This window comes from Olea europaea, chromosome 20 (genome assembly GCF_002742605.1).
Source record: "Olea europaea var. sylvestris chromosome 20, O_europaea_v1, whole genome shotgun sequence".
In the NCBI taxonomy this organism is placed as follows: Eukaryota; Viridiplantae; Streptophyta; class Magnoliopsida; order Lamiales; family Oleaceae; genus Olea; species Olea europaea.
Genome location: NC_036256.1, coordinates 5,309,925 through 5,324,696, shown reverse-complemented (window position 1 = coordinate 5,324,696; position 14,772 = coordinate 5,309,925). Strand labels below are relative to the sequence as shown.

The 14,772-nt window shown below is 35.8% G+C and overlaps 1 protein-coding gene across 4 annotated transcripts; it reads left to right on the top strand.

The window, feature by feature from the left end:
* Positions 1-238: 238 nt before the first annotated feature.
* Positions 239-14,051, top strand: LOC111369483 (serine/threonine-protein kinase tricorner-like). 4 transcript variants are annotated; one of them, XM_022991006.1, is made up of 14 exons: positions 239-475; positions 1,243-1,499; positions 3,957-4,131; positions 8,588-8,671; positions 8,762-9,003; positions 9,099-9,318; positions 9,914-9,993; positions 10,086-10,170; positions 11,051-11,182; positions 11,273-11,386; positions 11,471-11,518; positions 12,886-12,970; positions 13,205-13,261; positions 13,615-14,051. In XM_022991006.1, exons 1-14 carry the CDS (start codon positions 356-358, stop codon positions 13,695-13,697), a joined length of 1,782 nt encoding a protein of 593 aa, XP_022846774.1. In that variant the 5' UTR covers positions 239-355; the 3' UTR covers positions 13,698-14,051. The 4 variants fall into 4 exon arrangements, with proteins under 4 accessions (XP_022846774.1, XP_022846773.1, XP_022846776.1 ...); XM_022991005.1 differs by having other exon boundaries at positions 1,225-1,499; XM_022991008.1 differs by having other exon boundaries at positions 340-457; positions 1,232-1,499.
* Positions 14,052-14,772: the final 721 nt, after the last annotated feature.

The window sequence follows — 14,772 nt, the reverse complement described above, 5'->3', positions numbered from 1 at the left end:
AAAAGGAAAAACTTTTTATTTACGTGTAACATTATTTTACTGAAGAATATATTGTTGGAAAGAAAATAGAAAAAAATGTATTTAAAAAAAAAAAAAAAAGAATCAAATACACCCTAATCTCGTTTAAACTGGTGTTATGGACCACTGATACTAATATTTTACTCTTCTTACACCAGAATCTCCGCGTGTAGTTTAATCTGGCATCAACTTACAAAATTAATTAAATAAAAGTCATAATTAGCAATTACATACAATTATACATAACTGTTGAATTTTTAATTTGGAAAAGGTTTTCCATTGCTAAATAAAGCAAATGAAAGAGAAATCTCTCTGTGGATTCCTGTACTAATGGCGAATGATGCTTTCACAGCATAAAGTGGAAATCAAAGTAGGCTTCTTCTTCAACTATAGGGTCACTGTGCTGTTATTGGCACCATATGCTATTCTACTGAATTCCGTACGTTGGATTTCATCGGTACAAACACTCTATCTTTTCATATAGGATTTGTATTTTTTTTCCTGGGATTTGATTGGCGTAATAATGGTAAAAGACTTTAGAGTTTCTTGAATTGTTTTGTTTTTACTGGAAAAGGATTCTTATGGATCGGTTTGGTGCGTTGAAATTTAATGTTTCTCATAGGGGTTCTCGATTATTTTAATTCTACAATTTTGATTTACTTTTGATGGGGAAGAGGACATTGCTCTTTTTCCGGGGAGCTAGTTATGAGGGTCATTGCGTACTATAAGTACTTTGTTGGCAGTTTAGTGAAGAGTTGAGATCTTTTGCCTTTTGATAATGCAGAATTATTTCCTTTCACGTAATTGATTCTTGTTTCTAGGTGAAATATAAGATTTGTCAACTTATAATATATTGTATTCTTTGATCTTCTTTTGTTTTATTGGGTGAGGTAGTAATAATTTTGTGATTAAGTTTGATTTGAGATTAGGAGTAAACTGTGCTTTATCGACATGTGCATTTGAAAATTGGATAGGAAAATCAATCAGAAATTAGAATTCGTAAGTTGTGATTTAGAATTGTCCTCTGGTTGGCTACCTAACAAAGTTTGGTGGCTACTGAAAAGACTGTTCTCCTGTATAGATTGATCATGTTTTGTTTGTCTTTAATGTAGAGCTTATAATTCGGTCTCTTTTCAGTGCCTTGATATGATTTGATTCTGTAAATGATGTATTGGTGCTTTCTGATTGAAGAAAGACATTTTTAAGAGTGCAGATTTGAAGCAGGTTGAGCTTTGGCAAGAAAAAAAGCCGAGGCAAATGGAGACTGCAAGGTCTTGGTTCAAAAAATTCTGTTTCAGAGAGAAACCCAAGCCTCCAAACAAGAAGAAGGAACATACAACTAATGGGAAGGAAGGTTCAAAAATGTCGGTGAATGAGGAAACACCTTCAAATGCGACTAAGCAGAAGGTCGAGGCTGCGAAGCAGTATATAGAGAAACATTACAAGGAGCAGATGAGGAGCCTTCAAGAGCGAAGGGAGAGGTAATGACCCTAATGTCGCATTCATTGCAATCAGTTTAATTCTCGCTTATTGTTTATGGAGATGTTCAAGCCCTTGTCTATATCATTTTACATTTTTGTTGGACTCTTGGAAAATTCACCAAATAATATGCTCTATGGGTGCATGCAAGAACATTTGACATGGAACATCCTGGTACATTTGGTCCTTCGAAGTATTTAATTTTCTACTCTGGAATTTCTGCGTGCTTCTTGTTTTCACTTTTGCAGTTCTACGAAGATTTAATATTTCTATACTGGTTGGAGGGTGTAGGGACACTTATCATTTCTATTCAATTACCTTCGTTTTAATATTTAATGTTTTTATAAGTGTGTTTGACCGTGTTATACTGAAGTAGTTTATGAAATGTTAACGATGGGTTTGCAACACATCAATTTCGAAGAAACAGATTGCATAGTTAATACTGTACGCATGATGTTGGAAGTTGGAACATTGTTTTGGTTGCGAGAAGGAACTGGAAAATTGGAGAAATTATCTTCAAATTCAAATTGTCCTTGTAATTTTTTTGGTGTTGATATCTAAAAACATGCCAATTCATAATTCTTATAAATTTTTTCTTCTATCTAATGACACCTTTCGGAGATGCATTTTGTCTTTTGATTGGGTTGAAGTTGAATCAGCTTATATAGATTACGCACATGGTATTTTTAAGGTTTGTAAATTATTCTCAGTGTAAATTAAGTAGTTATGATCTTGATGGAGTGTGTCTATGCTGGTTGGCCTGCTTATCGTTATCTTTATTACCTGATGCAAGCATGTTGTTTTCAAATAGATTAATGAAATGTTAGTTGGTCTTGCCACTGCTGTCTCACATTCCCTGTTTCATGATAACATTTCCTATAGAATAGTTATGAACGGGATTAAATAAAAACTTGGTCTTGCCACAGCTGGTTTGTGTCCTTATTCACGATAACATTTCCTATTTAATAGTTTTGAAGATGATTAAATAGTTGCTAGTTGTTCTTGCCGCTGCTGATGCTTGGTTCTCACTTCTCAATAACATTTCCTATATAATAGCTCATGGTTATTATTGGATATTACTCTTTCAATCAGGCAGTTGCTGAGTTTGAAGCATTGCGTCAGTCAATTATTACTGCCTCTATATTTGCAAGGTCACCGATTTACCAACATTGGCTCGAAGAAATACCAAATAAAGCCAGTATAGTTCTAGCTTATTTGTACACCATAGCACAAGTGCACTGCCCTATGTTTCTATATTCACACTTTTGTCTTTGGAGACTTGTTATGCATGCTCATATAGCATCTTGCGGCAACTACGACCATAATAACTTCACATTTATCTACACACCTGTGATTAACTTGCAACTTTGGACTTTTAAAGTTGTGAATACTGCTTCCTGCTTGAAGTGAAAATTTGTGTTTTTTATGCTTTTAAAAACACCTGGTTCTTCTCATTTGTTGCTGGGAAGGAATTTAAAAGTGATCATTTAGATGAAAGCAATATGTAGAAGATGATTTGAACAGTAGACATTTTGTGGGAATGCATATGTTTAACAGAACGTATTTATCTATGGTATTTTAATGACAAAATTTGAAGTTTTCTCAAACGTGACTTCTTTTATAACTTTAAGAAGTGAATACAATGGATAGGGGAGATTGAGGAATTGAAGAACTTGTCTTTGGAGGTAAATTGCACTGATTAAGAGAGCAAGAAAGAGTTGAGAAAGTGAGAGTAGGGGGATGTGCATGTATGCCTTCTGTGCCACTTATGTGGTTATGTGTCTCTTCATCAGTTTTGGTGGTTTGTGGCTAGATGCTTGTGAGGCTCAGACTCAAAAGCTATAAAGTTAAATTTAGCTGCAAGCTTGGTCGACATCAACTATCGTTCATTAATGCAATTATAATATATTAAATATGACATGTGCAAGGATTATCTTTAATGCGATATAAAGGAAGGTAACTAATAAATCGAATTCAATCCATAAGGGGAGTGACCTTTAAAATTCTTCTGAATTCAGCATTATGATGTCAATTGACGATTTCAAGCATACCAACTGCTACCAATAATCACAATTTTTTGCTCAATGTCAAAGTGCAATTAAAATAGTGTTTTTGACAGTTGATATTTAGTTATAAACAATGGTGCTCATGACATGTAGTGGTCAAAATTATATGCTCTTGGGAAGTCACGTTATTTATAGTTCATGAACCAAGTCCATAATAATAATCCGTACTGCCCGCCCACTCATATGGATGACAAAACTATTATAATGCTTATTAGACCATTGATTATGTGGCTTTGGGTCTTACATATATATAAGAAATATACATAGAAAAAATGGGCTGAGGAGGAGTAAAGAGAGTTGAACCGACCCAATCTCATGAAAACTGGTTACTGAATTACCTATAGGTCTTTAAGTAGTTAGAATGATGAGCTGGTTAATTGTGTTTTCATGCAGGCGTTATTCACTTGAAAAAAAAATGGCTGATGCTGAGGTCCCCGAGGAAGAGCAAAACAATATATTGAAGTACCTGGAAAAAAAGGAAACAGAATATATGCGCCTTCAGAGGCATAAAATGGGTGCCGATGATTTTGAGCCATTAACAATGATAGGAAAGGGTGCATTTGGGGAGGTCTCTCTCTCTCTCTCTCTCCCCCCTCTCTCTAGCTCTCTCCCGTGACATGCGTGCGCGCTGTCTTTCTATCTGTCTTATCTGTTTTCCCCACTCTGATCTGAAGTACTTCCTTCAGCCTTCCCCATTTGCAGAGAATCAAGCAAGAAACAACAGATAATTAGTAAAACTTATGCTAAGGTGGTGTGATGTTGAATTTATACTTTGCGTAAACTGATCAGTTCGTTTCATTTCATTAATCAGAACAGTGCTTGTTTTTTCCAAGAACATTGTGCATAAAGGAAAGGTGTTGTTCAAATATGCTGTTTAGCCTTTAACACAAATGCTGAAAAGTTAAATGTTGATATTTGGATATATTAATATATATTGACTTCTTTCTCTTGATATTATTGGAGCTTCTCAAAATATGAGTTAGAGGATTTAATAGAAAGAATGCTGAGCATTCTTGTTCCTTGATGTTTTCATCATTAGTGGTGAACTGATTCCATACCTGGGGTGTGACATTATTTTGTGGAATCACTTCCTCGTGTGTATTCCCTTTGCTTTATAGAATGTTTCAAGTTATTTAAGGATATAAAATATACATGGAAACTAGTAATTATGTACAAGGAAACTATCTAATTTGCTGTAAGTAAATAATAAACTTCTATTAATACACGCTAATACCCCTCTCAAATCGATGCTGGTGAGTCCACAAGCATCAATTTGCAGACGAGATAATTATGACAATTTTGATTCAAAGATATGGTGATAATATCTGCTACATGTTGAGAAGTAGAAATATGGGAAAGAGTGATGACCTTGGAATCATTGGCGTCCCAAATATAACGAGAGTCCACTTCGATATTTTTGGTGCATTCATGTTACACAGGATTGGCCGCAATTTGAATAGCACTAGTATTGTTACCAGGAAGATGCGTAAGTTGTGATTGAGAGATACTAAGTTTTGCAAGAAGACCACACAACCTCAGAACATGCAACGGACATAGCTAGGTATTCAGCCTCAGTAGAGGACTTAGAAACACTGTCTTGTTTCTTACATTTCCAAGAAACGAGAGCACCACCCAAAAAAATACACCACCTAGTAGTAGATCAACGATAATCATTACAACCAGCCCAGTCAGCATCACTATAAGCTGTGAGCTCAAGATACAACCCCTCGAGAGAAGAAGTGACCACGATGAGGAGCTCCAATAAGATAGCGAATATAATACGATGGATAGCTACCAAATGAAGATGACAAGAGGCGTCCATAAACTTGCTTACAGTATGAACTACAAATGAAATATCAAGACGTGTAATAGTGAGATGGATGAAATTGCCCACCAACTTTCGATAAAGAGTAGGATCTGGAAGAATATCTCATTTATCTTTTCGATATTTAACATTAAGCTCCAACGGCGTATCAACTAAAGAGGCTTCTGATAGATCAGCTAACCCAATTAAGTTTTGAATATACTTATGTTTATTTAAGAAGATCTCCAAATGAAGTAGCTGAGCATTTTCTTTGAGTATAGACATTCTTCAAGAACTCTCACATAGTATGGGCTGACTTGTAAGGCTTGAGATTAAGGACAATCTGCGCATCCGCAAATCCAATGATCTAGGCCATAATTTGAGAATCCTTGATTTTCCACGCAAGATGTTTCTCCATGTGTTTCTCCTGATTAGAGGGTGGAAGACTTCCATCAATGTGTCCCCGTAGATTGCCTTTGCCTTCAACCAATAATTAAAAATGAAATGCCTATGACGAGTAGCTCTTTCCAGTAAAACGAATGCAAGTGGAGTCAGTCTTCTCAACTGACATGATGTAATCTTGTATATGTCGGCCAAAAAAATGAATTAATTACTATTCAAATAAACAATTTTGCCCAGCAAATGTATCTTAGCCTAATAGCCAAATTTGCCCAATTTAAATACACAAATGTGCCCAATAAATGTATCTCAGCCCAACAGTCCAACCGAATATTACAAGCCCAACAATAACCAATTTACACCCCAAAACAAAGAACTCAGCCCAACAATTAAAGAAATTCGGAGGAAACAAATTAGAGAAAATTACACCACAACAACAAGTATTTAAAGATGACAATTCTAAAATCAGATATTAAGTTTATTTGAGTATAAGTTAGGTATTAATAAAACCAGAATTGTAGTCTCTTCCCTCTCGGCTCTCACTAGCACTCTCTCTCTCTCTAAGAATTGTAGTCTCTTTCCTCTTGTCTTTCTCTCTTTCGGTCTCTCCCCTATTCTTGCAACTCGTCATCAGAGCTCCAATGCAAAGCTGACAACAACATTCAAATCGAGGTGGCCATTTACAGGTTAGGGTATGGGGTTATTCAGATCGACGTTCAGATCGCTGTCGCCGCTTATAGAGGTTCACCTTGAATTGAGCCGATTACTTACAAATATGGGGTTATTCCAATTTTCTATTTTTTTCCCTAATTATTGTTGGTGTTATGGAAACGATGGTGGTGGAGGTGGTTTTTGGTGGTTTGTGGGTGATGATGGCGGTGGTCATTCAGGTGTTAATAGAAGCAGTAGTTCTATTGGTAGTATTGCAGGCGGCAGTGGTTTTGTTGCAGGTGATGGTCTTGGTTTTGGTCGACGTGGGATGAGGTGCTTGAAGTGGTGGTTGGAAGTGGTTTTTGTGAAGGTTTGGTGACAATTTTGTGGTGATTTTTGTGATGTTTTGTCGTCGATGATTTACTTGGTTGTTGTGTTGTTAGTGGTGATGGTGGTAGTGTATTAGTGGTGGGTGTGGTGAAATGTTGGTAGTGGATCAATGTCCAATGGTGGTGATGACGAAGGTGTGTGTAGGTCACAATTTGATTGAGTTTTTTTGACCAGATATCTTGAACATGTGACCTATCAAAGTGCACGGGTCATATGTCAAAATGCAAAAGTTACGGTCACAGATACAAGAAATTTGGTCACAGGCCATTTGATCAGGACACAGATCGAAGAGATCTGTTGGATCAAATCAATGTCACATATAACAGGGCACATGTCAAAGCGTATACTTCACAGATAACAAGTTCAAGAGATTTGGTCACAGATCCAAGAAATTTGTTCACGGGCGGTTGAATCAAGTCGTAGGTCACACATCAAGTGCACAGGTCACAGATTCAAGAGATTTGGTCACATACCATTGGCTCAGGTCACAAATCACAAATCTAAGAGATTTGGACACAAGCCATTGGATCAGGTTACATGTCACATGTCATAGTGCACAGTCAAATGTCACAAATTCAAGGGATCTAGTCACATGCCATTGATTTCTCTGACCTTAGTTATCCAAACTGGTCACAAATTCAAATAACCAAATTTTGGCGGTGAAAATTCAAATTATTTGCTCAGTTAAGTGCTCTATAAATTATATCAGAAGCTGTTTTCAATTTTCAATTAAAAAAGGTTTTAGATTATACTAGTATTGCTTGGTCTTAGCACCAATGGAGCTACGATTAGTTCGCCGCTGAAGAAGTCGCCAGCGAGGTGGAGGTTGGAGGGATGTCGGTGGCGGGTGGACGTCAGTGAGTGGGATGGGGGTGGTTAGGGTGGGTGTACGTCGATTGATTTAATTTGATAATATTATTATTTAAAACTAAAAAAAAGGAAAATGAAAACTTGAGTTTTGCATTTTGAAACTTAATCTCTGAGATTTGATTTGGTGCATACTTAATAGATGAGATATGATTTTTTCTTAACAAATTATAACTTGATGAAAAATCTGATGTGCTAAACTGAAGGAATAAACAGTAGCCCAAACAAGTAAGCCTGATAATGGAACAAATGAGAACAACTCACCCACAATGAGAATCAAGAGACCTAGACGTCCGAAGCCATCGGAGACGCCGAACACAATGAACGAAAACTAGTCCATAGACGATGCTTCCGACTGTCGGAAGTCACAGGAGATACGGAATATGCACTGAACGAAGAACAGCCCACAAATGACACTATTGGAAACATGAAGGCCAAACTTTGACTATGAATACTCAACTGTAAACACAATGGCCGAACGATGACTACGATGAACAGAGAAACGTGCACGCACGAGTCAGCCAAATTAGGGCTTTGATACAATGACAATGTTTTGCGAAATCACTTCCTTGTGTGTATTCCCTTTGCTTTATAGAATGTTACAAGTTATTTAAGGATACAAAATATACATGGAAACTAATTATTATGTACAAGGAGACTACCTCATTTGCTGTAAGTAAATAATAAGCTTCTAATAATTCACGCTAATAGGGTGAAATTGCACCATTCGGAACTTGAGTATTTGCTGAAAAGATGTAAAAAATCTGCTTTTATTTGGTTCAGGAATTGCTGCTGCTTGTTGTCTCTTTAACCAGTGGGAGAAAATAATATTATTCTGCAAATGCTGTTATTATACTCTTTACAGAACTTCCCATTTTGCAGTCATTGACTTGATTTCCTTCCTGTGGTGCAGGTTAGATTATGTCGTGAGAAGTCAACTGGTCACGTATATGCAATGAAGAAGCTTAAGAAGTCAGAGATGCTTCGCAGAGGCCAGGTATGATTTATTTTGCACACATGATATTAAAGTTAGGAATTATTGTGCATTTGTGTTTGCTCCTACTATTCCCTTTGTGTATGTGTCCAGGTTGAACATGTCAAGGCAGAAAGGAATCTGCTTGCAGAAGTTGATAGCAATTGCATTGTCAAACTTTATTGTTCTTTCCAAGACGAGGAATATCTTTATCTTATAATGGAATATCTCCCTGGTGGGGATATGATGACTTTGCTTATGCGCAAGGATATATTAATTGAGGAGGACGCCAAGTTTTACGTTGGAGAAACAGTGCTTGCCATTGAGTCTATCCACAAACATAATTACATTCATAGGTAGATACTAATATTTTGTTGGCAGGTGTTTTTCCATATTGTCTTAATTTTCTAGTTTTATATCAGGCAGTGTTTGTTTCTTCATAATTTTGCAGAGATATCAAGCCTGATAACTTGCTTCTTGATAGAGATGGACACATGAAATTGTCAGATTTTGGATTATGTAAACCGTTGGATTGCAGCAACATTCAAGAAAAGGATTTCTCAGTAGGAAATAACTACAGTGGGGCTCTACAAAGTGATGGCTGTCCTCCGGCACCGAAGCGTACTCAACAAGAGCAACTGCAGCATTGGCAGAGGAACAGGAGGATGCTTGTAAGCTTCTCACCTACATGACTGTCATTCCCATTCCTGAGAAGCTGCCTTTCTTTTTTCCCTACAAAGAAAAAAGCTATAGTAAGATATGAATAGGAGAACAATCCTTTCCTATATCATGACTACAATTCTCATATGAATAGAACAATCCTGATATGTATAAAAGGAACAAATCTCATATGTCAATGGATTGCCCTACAGTTTTCTACGTATAACATTAGTTTTCTGAGCTCTATCATTCAAATCGACGTTCCTCCTGCATGTTGGACTAGAAAGTTTATTTTTTCCACCCTAGTTTCTCAAATTTAGTTTCTCCTCTAGACTGTGAAATGTAATTGCAACTGTTATTCAACAAATCTATCTTGGGTAAGCTGCTAACTTTGCAAAAATATCTAGGGTCTAAGTTCCATCTCCCTTCATGTCCTTTGAAGTTTAAAAAAAATCCAAGGATTCCAGAGATAAGTAGAGATCTTGGATTTCTCAAATGTTTTCTTCTAGGAGATGGTTGTTTGGATTTGCATGTTTCAAATTTCCCGCTGAGGTATAAGGACTGTAAAAATCCGTATTGAAAATCTCTCCTGTTCTAATTCTGTAGGCCTATTCGACTGTTGGGACACCTGATTATATTGCTCCTGAAGTTCTGCTGAAGAAAGGATACGGGATGGAATGTGATTGGTTTGTGTTTGTCCACGTAAAGTTTTTCTCATATTGAACTTAAAAGGAAGCTAGTTTATCCATCTAAATGAGATAGTGTGGACTGCTTACAGGTGGTCTCTAGGGGCTATCATGTACGAAATGCTTGTTGGGTATCCACCTTTCTATTCAGATGAGCCTATGTCTACTTGTAGGAAGGTAATAATGGGTTTTGTGTCATATTTTTCGTTGACACAGAGGAAAGCTTCTGATATATGTAATAGTATTATGTAATAGGTTTCATGTCATACAATTGTATGGAATATGCGTATCTTTACCACTTCTAAAATGTTCTTATAATATTAGGTTTTTGAAATCAATTGTTTCCATTATGCACTTCCTTTTTGTCATTCAAGCTAGTTATCGCTGGTTACATAAAATTCCTTCGAATGGTGTGGGAGACTATGAAACCAAAATTTCCTTTACTTTGCCCTCTATTATGAGCTTGTATCATAGAATTTGCACTAGTTTGTTTTGACGCTTTTGGTTGATATTCCTAATTGGTTTCTAAGATATTGTCATTTAATAAATGTGTGGTCATTGTCCACGTTCCGGCTAATAATTTGTCTTATAAGCTTTCATACTAATTAATATAACGATGAAAGGTAAGTCATTAGCTTCAACATTTCTCAGTTTGTAGGATCCAATTGATAGATTGTAAATGTCCTTCCCATTTTAAGGCGAGGTAGTACAGCAAGCTGAGGATCTTAAGATCTAAAAAAAGACAGCAGTAGATAATGCTGGATAAAGCTTCTACCCAATTTGAATAGTTTCAATCAGATAATAGTTTTGACTTTTCCAGGTCCATATGGGTGCAGGTGAAGAATTAAGCCAAACTTGTAAACTTTTAACCAAATTCTTGACATTTTGATAACCTTGTAATTTCGTAGTGATCTTCTGGCATTGTATGAGAGAAAAAAGATGCTGTAGTGCACTTTCTAGCTTCTCTTTTGTAGGCATTTTGATATTGATGTCAATAGCTTGAGTATCGCTTCTTTATCCAATTTCTGTTTTGATTTGCACATTTATTTTGGTGCAGATAGTGAATTGGAGAACACACTTAAAATTTCCTGAAGAGGCAAAGCTATCCCCGGAAGCCAAAGATCTCATCTGTAAACTCTTATGTAATGTTGAGCAAAGGCTTGGAACAAGAGGCGCTAATGAAATTAAGGTTTTCTGATATGTTTCATTGAGAATCTTTTTTTATAATGGTGTCTAGTAGACTTATAAAAGTTACATGTCACATTGTTATTTTTCTCAGGCTCACCCGTGGTTCGAAGGCATTGAATGGGACACTTTATATCAGATCAAAGCTGCGTTTATTCCAGAAGTTAATGACGAGTTGGATACGCAAAATTTTGAAAAGTTTGAAGAGGTTTTTTTTCCATTTCCATCCATTCTTACATTTGCAGAATTGGTAATTTATTCATTGTCTCAATTTTTTCTCTTGTTTTTGCAGTCAGACAATCAAATTCCAATTACTACAAAATCTGGCCCCTGGAGAAAGGTTTGTACATGATTCTGGATTTAGAATTCGTAGCTACTGTGATTTCTTTGACATAGAAAATCCTTTTCAATGATTTCTGACATGTTGAAGTGGAGAGTTAGTTATGTTATATTCTTGGGATATCTAGCTATATTAATCATGTTCGGCATACAAATAATTAACATAACATTAATATGTACGTGTTCAGTGAATGGCTATGAAACTGCTGCTGTTTGTAATTATCATGATATAGTGACTGTCTACTGATCTAGTGCCCGATCACCCACTAGTTCCTGCAGATTGGCTTTCATGTTTTTTGTAATGTTGTAAAACTGAACCAGACAATCCCATTCGGCCATAAAAATCAGGAACGGGACTGAAATAGAAAAACTGTGAACTGGACGTTTCAACAGAAAACCCATGAACCGTACGGTTTTTCTGGCTTTTATGTTTCCCTTGTTGAGAAAAAACTGTCTTTACACATCTTCACACCATAGGATTATCTACTTTCCTACTTTTTTGGCTTTATTGAAGGAGCTATGTCACCAAAATCCCAAGAAAAAATTTTCCTATAGGCAAAAATTCTTCACACCACATGTGCATAAACTTAAAAAAGAAAGGAAGGAGATGAAAAAAATCCAAGGAGAAATGCACAGAAACTGAAAAGGAAAGAAATAGGTGATAAAGTGAAGAGGAGAAATGTGTAAAAAAGAAAGAAGGGAGGTGAAATAATTGGAAGAGAAGAAATCTGCATTGGGAGGTTTGTGAGACTTTTATTGTTTTGATTCCTTAGAAAGCGGATTAAAGACATCATAATGTTGGAAAGATAAATACTGGTTCCCTGTTTTTAACGAGAGAAATAAGCAGGCATAAATACCAAGAGATTTGATATTCCTTTTTTTTTTTTTTTTTTTTTTTTTTTTTTTTTTTTTTTGATACTGGTCGTATGAAAATTTAGTCTATATTATTATAAAAGTTTTATAGTGTATAAATATTTATTTAATGTATTTATATTTTTACCCTTTGCCTTTCCTGGGTCGATGTTTGTGCTGCTTTTAAAAACATTAGTTTTTTGTGCTATAGCTTTTCAAATACTAATACTAAGAGTGGGTAGAGTGGATACAACAATTCTTCATTGTGTGTGTGTTTTAGCTGCAATTTAATGGAATTCGAGTTTTCTTCGCTCCTTCCAATGGAAATATATAAATTGTTTGATTGGTCCTGGACTATAAGAACAAATATTAGTAAATTGAGGCTTCCTTAGGGAGAGTTCTATTCAGTTTTATTGTCAATACTGAAGCATATTGTGTATTTTTAATTTAGTTTGTGACATTATGCTTATGATGTATGCAGACCTAATAAATTTTAGCCATGTTTCCTTGCTGCAGATGCTTTCATCTAAGGATGTCAACTTTATGGGTTACACGTACAAGAACTTTGAAATTGTGAATGACCATGAAGTTCCTGGGATAGGTAACTTGCACTTTCTTGTGATCAGATTAACTCATCCATTTCTAGGATCACAAATCACATGACATGCAGAGATCATATTATTTCTTCATTTATAGTTATGTTTCTTTTAATTGCATGGTATATCAATTATTTTTTTTCTTTTTTATTGCAAATTTAATCACTCTTTTTTTTTCTTTTAATTCACCATTTATGATCTTTTGATTGGTTTCTAAATACCTCTCTTTTTCTTCGTAGCTGAACTGAAGAAGAAAAGCACCAAACCTAAGAGACCTACTGTGAAGTCCCTTTTCAGTAGGATTCTTTTTCCCTTTCTGATAGTTGCATGCTCAAATTTGTTTCTGCTTGTCTATATTCTAACATGGATGTCACCTCCACCTCCACCTCCACCTCCACCTCCACCCCTGTTGTTGTGAAGAGGCACATTTGCAACAGAGCAGAGGGGTGGGGTTAGGAGGAGGGAAGTGATGGTGGGATTGGAGGCGTAGAAGTGAAGGACAAAATCAAAATTTTCTTTAAGGTACAATCAACATTACAAAATTTTGTGTTTGTGGGTGCTAAAGTTCTCATTATAATTTGCTGGATGTATAAACTCAGTTGATTATTCTCATTAGTGTTAACTTGCATCATTGTTTTAAATGTAACAGATGAAGAGTCAAATTCTGCTCATGGAAGTTTTCTCAATTTATTGACCCGCCAATTAGAAATCTCTAAAGAGGATGAATCCTAAACCTTGATGATCTGTTAATAGTAACATGAGACCAACTGTAGCAAAAATGCAGACGAGATTTGATATTCTTTTAGGTTTGTTGGGCTGCTTTCATCTGAATCTATTCAGAAGTGTAAGCATTGATGATGAAGGTGGTTTTGCAGGTATTTGTGCTTTGTGTTGTGTAAATTATATACTGACTGTACATAGTTCTTTTTCCGTGTCTGATATTTGTTGAGTAATTGTTTTCTCATTGGTCAAGCTATAGAGACTGTGGTTCATTGCTTGCTCATGTATTTTTCATCTCAGTACGAAGTCAATTACAGTGAAGACAATTTTGAAAATATTACATTTATATTTGAATTCTTGTTTGTACCCTCTTTTTCCGCAGTTTGTATTTTGGTGTTTAATTTTGCACGTACTGTTGAAACAAGTTTCCAGCTGAGGATTTGCATACCATTTTGTCGTGTAACTTCAGTAATCATCAGTATGTACTGTGGAGACTTATATGCACTGCACTTTCTCTCTCCTAGTCGATATTGAAATTCCCTGTCCAGTTTAGGCTTGTGACCCATATGGCATGTGTACTAGCCTAGTGTTGTAAATAGTTGCCATTTACTTGTTCTCTTGTATACTTGGGAAAGAAGTTTGTCATTGACCCAGTGGATTGACCTTGTATGATTTATACCTGTTGACCGTGATAGAAATTTGATCAACAAATTCCTCTCAACTAATTAGAATTTTCACTTCCTAAACTCATTGATTTAGATGCTCAAAGTGGAACAAAATGAGAAATGACTATTTGGGAGGGAGATATTTGAATTTGCACGATTTTCTTCTCTTAGGCAGGATTATTTATAGATTTCCTCTGGGGCTTTGGAGCCATTTGATAGAATGACAGGTGATGACTTTCTGTTGGTCGATTGGTAACTGATTCTATTATATATTCACATTTCATTCATTGATTTAGAAGTTACATGTTTCAGATTTACTCGTGAATTTAAACGACGATTTTTGCCACCAAAAAAGGGATAGTTCGCCTTTTTTCTCTTTTGCGAGCCTTCTTCTTCTTTGTTGCCTTAGTGCTTTGTTGCCT

Bases quoted from the DNA above. Each gene is read 5' to 3' on its own strand.
- LOC111369483 (XM_022991005.1), top strand. From the start codon at position 356: ATGATGCTTTCACAGCATAAAGTGGAAATCAAAGTAGGCTTCTTCTTC. The intron at 9,994-10,085 runs GTTTGTGTTTGT...GACTGCTTACAG, and splicing joins TACGGGATGGAATGTGATTG to GTGGTCTCTAGGGGCTATCA. The intron at 11,183-11,272 runs GTTTTCTGATAT...TATTTTTCTCAG, and splicing joins GAGGCGCTAATGAAATTAAG to GCTCACCCGTGGTTCGAAGG.